The sequence below is a fragment of the Bemisia tabaci genome, chromosome 8 (genome assembly GCF_918797505.1).
Source record: "Bemisia tabaci chromosome 8, PGI_BMITA_v3".
Lineage (NCBI taxonomy): Eukaryota > Metazoa > Arthropoda > Insecta > Hemiptera > Aleyrodidae > Bemisia > Bemisia tabaci.
This window is the reverse complement of record NC_092800.1, coordinates 9,654,725-9,663,563: the sequence shown is the minus strand read 5'-3', so window position 1 is coordinate 9,663,563 and position 8,839 is coordinate 9,654,725. Positions and strand designations below refer to the sequence as shown.

The following is an 8,839-nucleotide window of genomic DNA, read 5'->3' as shown; positions in this document are numbered from 1 at the left end:
TGGGGCAAGGGGCGGACGGGGGTTGATTTAACTGCACAAAATTACCCGGGACCTACTGCCCCGTGCCAGGAATGAAGGAGATCAGATTCGGGTCCTTCCGGGGTTTCGTTGGAAAACGTGAAGTAGCAGCTACTTATTTTTATCAGCCACGCGAACATTGATGTCAATTGCTACACCTAAAACCCGCTTTCTTTCACCGCTCATCACTTGGGTCTTCACGGAAAAGATGAATCTTAAATTTGCCGCCAATAAGTATTTTTTCTTAAATTTGAAATCTTTATGCTTAATAGAAACTACTTTTTTTGCTTAACCCAAGCATTATTTTTCTTGTATCAAGAAAAATGCAGCTCAATTCAAGATAAACAAAAATTCTTGGCGGCGATTTCAAGAATCATCATGCTTGAGCTAAGCTTATTTTTATCCAGTGTTTGTTTTGAGGATCAAAAACAATGCGGAACGTGAAAATAACCGTTGTCAACTCAGCATTTTTTAAGTAAGTTGATTTAGCGAATAATTAGACTTCGTGCAATCCTTGCTGATAGGATCAGCTTGAAATATTTGTAATTACGCTGAATTTTATGTTGAAAACAGTAGTTTTACATTTTGTATTTATTGTGTGAGGTATATGTACACCAAAAAAAAAAAAAAAAAAAAAAAAAAAAAAAATAGCTCAGGTGAACCGAACTTTTAGTGTTCCATATCATTCCAAATATTCGTTTTGTCAAACTGAACTTTCGGTTCATGTAACCGAGCGTTCGGTATTTATGTCCGAACTTAGTTCGTCAGTTTACTTTACTGCACAGGTTCAGTTACTCTAACTAAAAGTTCGGTTTGACAAACCGAAAATTCAGTTTGACGAACCGAATTAGTTGGGAAGATATGGAACACCGAAGTTTGGTACATACGACCGAAATTTTTTCCAGCAATAATTTTATGCTCTGAAGATGACTACCAGGACGAAAAACCTTAAGGAATAAATAAGAACTGTTCACTATTTACATCGCCTTAGTTCGTTCAATCATTTCACTCGTTTCAACGCAGTATTACTAAATTTCAGACTGAAAATAACCAAGACGGCGTCATTAATAGCTCTAAGCCTTACTCTAAAGCCTATCAATAGTAAAACTTCCAAACCACGTATTTCGGGCTGCGGTGTTGGAGACTCCCTGTCATGCTGTATTTTTTAAATGAGAAACTACTCAATCGCAATTTTCGAAAACTGCCGCGATTTTTCCTCTCCGGGTGAAGAATATTTTGTGAACATTTTAAGGAATAATGTTGATTTTTTCTCTCCTTAAAAAAATTAAAATAGGAGCGCAGATTTTAAAGCATCGCAAACCAGATAGGCACGTGGTTTGGAAGTTTCACCATTTCTATGCACGAAACACTGGAAAAAAAACACATTAGATCTAGAGTCCAGACTCTTGAAAATATTCACAAGAAAAAATACTCTTGATTCAAACAGATTTTTGCTTATATTAAAAGAAAATCCGCTCAAATTAAGAGGTTTCGTTCTTGATTTATCAAAAATCCGATTGAATCAAGAGTATTTTTTCTTGTCGATTTTTTAAGAGTCTGGACTCTAGATACATTGTGTTTTTTTTTCTAGTGAAGGGTCGTATTCATAGTTTTTTCTTAGTGAGGCTCATATGACTTTTATGCGATGGAGTCAGGCAAAAATGCTTTAAAATGGGCGTTAAATTTGTCCATTACAGCATAAAACCGGTCTGGGGTGACAAATATCAATTCTCAGTTTTCTACGCTAAATACGTTCAAATACTCTTAAGGACATTAGGTCAAAGTTCAAAGACAAAGGTGGTTTTATTATGGTGATTTTAACAGCGCTTAAACTAAATTTTTCGAACAATCATCACAGCTTTGGCAAACGTTGTTTACTGTTTTGTCTAAATTTCTACATTTTTCGTGCTCAAACTTGAACTGCCATCATAAGTGTATTCTTTGGACTTTTTGGTGTTATTTTAGCCAATAATGATGCAAAATTAACGCCCCTATCGATAACTTAAGATGTACAGTTAATTGATTCATCCCTCGTCTTCAGATACATTTTGCCTGAATCCATTGACTTGAAAAAATCTCTGACATAGGATCGTATGAAGAGAAATTTTTACGAAATTCAAAAGTATTGCTTTAGAAATGGATACTACTAAGGAACTAATGTCACATGACATGTGCTGCAAAATACACAAAATAGAGATGAAAAAGTTCCACGATCTGAACGAACTTTAAAGTGGGTGCGGACCTACTACCTTGATTTGCATGGGATTTTTTTTTTAATATGTTTTCTTATAAAACGGTTGCATACTTTTGGATTTGGCCCACTTATTTTATTAATAAAAAAATCAGATTTTGAAAAGCGCAGGAATACAACTTACTGGAACTCATTAAAACTGTCAAAGTTTTTCACTTCAGTAAAATAATGGATAGCGAAAAATCCAAGTCTAATTCGTTCTAATTAATCCATTTTAAATTTCAGAGTTTTCTTCTCATTTCTTCTTTTTCAAAATATCATTTATTCTAATATTTAAAATATATCAAGAAAAAACACAATCAGATCTAGGCGTGAAGTCAAACGTGAACTTCTGCTCCCAGCGGAGCAAGACTTTTTAGAAGTGATCGAACTAAAACGCAAAAATCATCACCAAAAACGACCTAGATAATTTAATCGATGATGAAAACGCATATTTTGATTTCAGAAATTGTAGACTTTCTGTGGAGAATCATTTGAATGCAGGATGACCAACAATCTTTGGCTTGTTAATAATTTTATGATTTTTCATGAAACCCCAATTCAAAATTATTTTTGGGTCAACAAATAGCTGATTCCTGATAAATAGAAAATAAGTTATTATTGCCCATATCTCATTGAGTCACATATATTAAGTTTTTCTTTGAAAAAAGTATTAGTGAGAGTTAAATAATGTAGAATGAGCACAGGTAAATTATAATGTAAGTGTAATGTTTAAAAGATATCTTTGAAAATAGCAGGAAATTAACTTGAAACAGCTATTCATTGATCTCTAGCTTCCACATACTTGAATAATTCGTCAAATTAATGCTACAATAACAGTAGCTATAAGCGGATTTTCTGGGAGGCAGAAATATATTGTAACGTGAACGTACATTTTTTGGAGGAAGTAAGTTTAATTTCTCCCACTGGAAGCAGTAACTCGTAGAGTCTCACTAAACCTTCTTAAAGTGTCTTGAACCATGTAGTGAATAGTTATTATTGCTTTATTAATGGTTAACGAGAAAGAGAATATATTTCTACGTATTCTTTAAAATAAAAAAATTACATGAACATGAAAAAATCCCAAGAGTTTTTTTAATTGGATTTTATAGAGGTTTTCATTAAGAATCTGATCGTCAATTTTAAATTAAACAGACATGACCTCACCTTTACTTTAAAAATCTTTGTTATAATCAGGAAAATCAATTTCTTAAATGAAATACGTCGAGCAAGGAAAATGAAAACATAAGTTTTTCAGAGAATTATTTTTTTCTACTTTATTCGATTTTCTTTTCATAGCATAAAATTTGCGATTCGTTTTCTTAATTATGTACACACATATTATACAGGATCGAAACAAGTTTTCACATGAATCATAAATTTTGGACAATTAACACTTCGAATTTATATATACAATATAACTAATCATATAGATAATTTTAAAAATTTTCTACAGAAATTGCAACAGGACGATCACAATTACAAAACATGACTCTAAATTTAAAAGATCAGAGGTAATTTGATAATGCACGATTGAAAAAATTAAAATTTTAAAGAAGAGTTCGAAATCAATAGTAGTAATCAATGAATCATAATTATTTTTTTTAAAATTTCGAAATATTTCCTGATTTGTTTCAATGATAGTGAATTTGTCTGAGAATACAATGACAGATTTTGAATTTTTTTACATTACACAGAGTTACTATACTAAAAAGCAAATACGAGAAGAGATAAACTATTGAAATGTGATTTTCATTTCTAAAAAATTGGGCATTTTTAGTGTAATTTGGATGGAATAAGAAAATGTAAGTTTAAGACCACCTTATTTTGTATGAAAAATTTACTCCTTTATTTTGCATAAATCAAATTTTAAATTCAGATGTAATTAAATTAATTTGAAACATATTTGGAAATGTAAAGTCTGAAGCTGATTTTATCAGCAGAAAATTTTAAAGTGTTCGTCAAAATTAACAACCTAAAACTAAAAAAGGAACTGTCGAATGAAGGATTACCAACTAAAAATTATTTTTCAGAGAGAGAAAGACGTATTTAAGTTTGGATGTGCGGGGTTCACATGCCAGCCAGAACATAGTATATACGATAAGTTAAGTACTACGCGAGATAAATCAATATAATAATAACGACATTTGAAAAATATAAAATCAAAATCTTATGACATAAGAGATCAAATGAAAATTTAAGTAACTTTCTTGTTATTGATGCACAATACATTGGCGATCTTTCTTAACTTGCAATTTATTAAAATCAAATTAATTGCAATTACTCCTCGCACAAGAGTCTGTACCCATACTAAAACTTATCCTTACTACAAAGTTAATTTGTGTTAAGAAGATTTTTAATTGTTCTTTGAAATTTAAACAATTTAGATCTCAATAATCTTGAAATCCACTAAGAAATAGGATGAAAATAAGGTAGTTTATCAAATTATTATTGTCAATACGTATTCATTTCAAAAACAAATTAAAAGCATTTAAACACTTCTCTTCTTGAAGCTAAAAATCCACCGAGCATCAAGCGAATGTAACTATGAGTTTACAGGCGTTGCTCAAAACATAAATCTCTCTGAAGTCGTCAAAATGTATAATTTACTCTTAATATAAAAGGAAACCCAAAATAATAATAACATCAAATAAACATATAACTATATCACAGAGACAATTATATTATCCTGGCAGTATGGAGAACGCGTTGAATTACATCATCCTTGGAGGAATATTTGTACAAAAATTAAGAACTAAAAGAAATGGGACAAGAAAAAATTTTTGACTCAACTGTAGGACATACATCTAAAATAAACGGCAATTTTGAGCTTTTAGCTGACATTTCAGGGCAAGCAGTTGTTTTTACATGAATATCTGAACCACCCTACAACCTTTATAACCTCTAGAAACAAATGAATTAATGTAAAACTGCAATATCGAGAGTTAATACTCTCTACAGTAGAATTATAGATAAAAAAATCAACATGTTGAGAGGTATTGTGCAGGTATTAAGAAAAAATAAATAAGATGATACACAATAAATTATTTCTTTTGCCAATATCAAGCAAATTTGACTGTAGGAAGTTAAGAACAACGTTATAAAGCTCACTTATTACCAAAGTACGGTTCCTTTAGATTTAGATCAACACATTTCAGTTTGGCACTTTAAATGTGTAGTCGAACCTTCCGTCAATTCAATTAATGTCCTCCCGTGCTAAAGAATGAACGCCGTGTGAGCATGCTGCTTCTACTAAGTTTTCCCTGACAAAATATTTATTTTTAAGGAAAGTTACGCAAATTTCTCCTTAAAATTTTTCAGATGTTTTACATCAAGATGTGAACAAAATTGTCCGAATAATTGAAGGAAAAATATTCAGAATTTTCTCGGTGAATTCGTATTTTATCAAAGAAAATATAACAATTTCTAACGGCTTATACGGCGTTTTTCCCCAGCAAAGAAGTGCAGATCTCGAAAATTATTTTCCAATCTGTGCGACACAGGCGAAAATTTAGGGGTCTACTTTCGAACGCTCTCCAGACTGCCAAGACATCAAAAAATAAAACAAACTAAACACAGCAACTATAAAGGCTTCAAACCGCCCTCAGGGGGGCGCTGTTGAACCTAAACAAATATTGCGACGCGTGGAAATACGGGGGTGGGTGCATGGGAACAAGTGAGGGGTGCGGGGGGAGGTAATACGGTATTGGGGGCGAGGGCTGCAGCTGGTGACCACCGCCGGCGTTTGGACTAGGCTCTTGGGCTTATCGGGCGAAATCAAACTTTCAATATCGAACGCCCTTTTAGGCCGCGGTGGGGGCGGCTCCGAGGAGATGGGGCTCGGGGGTTGCGGCGAAATCATGGGGGGCTCCCGACAGGGCGCCTCGTCGATCATAGGGGGTGAATTTGGCGTGAATAAAAACCTGTTCATGTTGGCCAGGGCAGCGAGCTCGTTCTCCAACCGGTCCTTGTCCGTCTTCATGAGCTTGAACCTCTTGCGACGCCTCAAAAGGGAGCCGTTCTCGAACATGTCCAAAGCGGCCGGGTGGAGCGCCCAGTAGGCGCCCTTCCCAGGACGATCAGCCCTCCGAGGAATCTTCACAAAACAATCGTTGAACGACAGGTTATGTCGTAGCGAGTTCTGCCAGCGCTGGGTGTTCCGCCTATAGTACGGGAACCTGTCGCTGATGAAGCGGTAGATATCAGACAAGGGTAGCATCTTATCCGGTGAACTCCAGATAGCCATCGCCGTTAGGGAGATATACGAGTAGGGCGGCTTCTGGTCGCCGTAGGTTTCTCGACACGGCCGAGGCATGTTTGTAAATTTTACGATTTACTAAACCGCACAAGAGGTAAACGTCTGGGCACTGCACAGTTCACTGAGTTCCGATCCACACTAAACTCGGCGTTTAATTTCGGGGAGATTTAAGCACGTTGTGGGATTGGAGCTATTATCGAAATGGAGCACGGAAAGGTCAGGGGCCCGTTGAGGACGAGGAGAAACAAACCACTAACTCGGAGCGGTTCCAGGAGCGGCCACGACGCGGGCCGGGAGAAGGAGTTGCGGGTCCTGCGTGGTGATTGGTTGGTGGTGGTGGTCCAATCCGGGAGCGGGGCGGGGCCGGCGCTGATTGGCTCGTTGAGGGCCCTTCCCGCGGTTTCAACACTCCTCTCGTTTGTGTTTATTTATCGCTCGCCGCGTCGTAATTCTGCGAGCCCCGCGAGCGGGTGAGTGGGTGGGAATCTCGCCGAGGGATTTTCTGCGGGGGTGAAAGTCGGGAGGTTCTTGAATTTCAAATCAAATCAAATTTTTCTTCAAATCAAATACATGACTGGAGATCATTTTAATCGTTACAGAGTGCACCATGGGTGGGGGAGAGGATCTAAAATCAGTCGGATTTTCTTCGGGGGTGAAAGTCGGGAGGCTCTTGAATTTCAAATCGAATCAAATTTTTCTTCAAATCAAATACATGACTGGAGATCATTTTAATCGTTACAGAGTGCACCATGGGTGGGGGAGAGGATCTAAAATCAGTCGGATTTTCTTCGGGGGTGAAAGTCGGGAGGCTCTTGAATTTCAAATCGAATCAAATTTTTTCTCCAGATCAAATACATGACTGGAGATCATTTTAATCGTTCGCAGAGTGCACTTTGAGTGGGGAGAGGATCTAGAATCCTTATTTTTCTTCGTTTAGTAAATTTCAAGCGAGAAAAAACACTAAAACAAATATTTATGAAATCATTTATGAGTAACACCATTCTTAATATGTTGAATTGAGTAAGGAGCCAAGGTGTTATGTTCACTTTTATTTTATTTTAAAAAATTTTGTTTATAAAGCTGAAGCTTTTTGGCTGATGATGGCCAAAAGCCGAAAAGCTTCAGCTTTATAAACAAAATGTTTTAAAATAAAATAAAAGTGGACATAACACTTTGGCTTCTTACTCAAACTAACTTATAAAAAAAATGGCCTAAACTGTATGTAACAAAGTGGAAAAATGATGCTGGGTACATCATTTCGCGGGGAAAGCAAATTAAGCCAAGAAATTTCGGAATAACATTGACTCTAACTGAAAATGTTTGGTATTTCTTGGCTTTGTTTTGCCCGCGAAATGATGTGGGCCTAGCATCATTTCTCCACCTTGTAAATTTTAAGTAAGGTGTCTAATGGGAAATTAAGTAGTCAAAACTTAGTCATAAATTTAAAAAAATATCTTTAATTTACTATTTCTAATTTGGCAGAAATTGCAGGACATTTAAGAGTTTTAAAACAGATTGATCAATATTCTTCTATTATTATAGAAATAAATAAGTGAGGTAAAATAAGGTTTCCAAATACTGCTAGATTTGAGGGGCTTGTAGAACAAGGCGCAGGTGCTGTTTTTGAACAAATTGAGCTATTAATGATTTCAAGTAAATCTAGTTGTAATGCACATTCTGTGAAAAAATTCTCTCCCAAATTCCAATTTTTAAGCATTAAAAAAGGCAGTATGAACTTTCTTTCCGTCATAAGAATCCATGAAATTTCGAAACTTCAAACGCGTATTTCTCGAAATAGCAAAAATTGCACTTATGCGCCTTCATTTATTAGCCCCTCATTTATTATACATTAAATGACATTTTTCAATACATGCCTCAGTAAAAAAAGAAAGTGATTTGTAACGTACGTACAAATGATGAGCAATGATGAGGAATAGAGAAAATTTAAAAATTTCAAAGACGAGGTACAAACTTCCTGAGCAAATTAAACATAAAAAATTTCAATTTTTCCTCCTTTTCTTGTTCTTTTACTGAAAATCGTTTAAAAGTAATACCGCTTATTACTTATTTCATCTTATTCTTTTACTGTTTTTATCCTATCTTGTATATTATTCATGGGTGAAAATGCTTGGCTTAAACATGGTGATTCTTGAATTTGTCGCTAAGGATTTTTTATTATTATTTTTATCTTAAAATTCAAGCTGAGTTTCCATAGGAATGGGGGACAAACGTTCATACTCAACAAAAATGTAGCTTGAATAAATTAAGGAGCATCATTCTTGATTCTGGACAACATAAACTGATTTGCAATTTTAATATTTTTCTCTCTTTGA

At 35.0% G+C, this 8,839-nt stretch overlaps 1 protein-coding gene across 1 annotated transcript; it reads right to left on the bottom strand.

Moving 5' to 3' along the window:
* Positions 1–3,498: 3,498 nt before the first annotated feature.
* On the bottom strand, positions 3,499–6,948 carry LOC109033394 (fork head domain-containing protein FD4). Its single transcript, XM_072303485.1, has one exon. The coding sequence runs from the start codon at positions 6,561–6,563 to the stop codon at positions 5,853–5,855; it is 711 nt and encodes a 236-aa protein (XP_072159586.1). The 5' UTR covers positions 6,564–6,948; the 3' UTR covers positions 3,499–5,852.
* Positions 6,949–8,839: the final 1,891 nt, after the last annotated feature.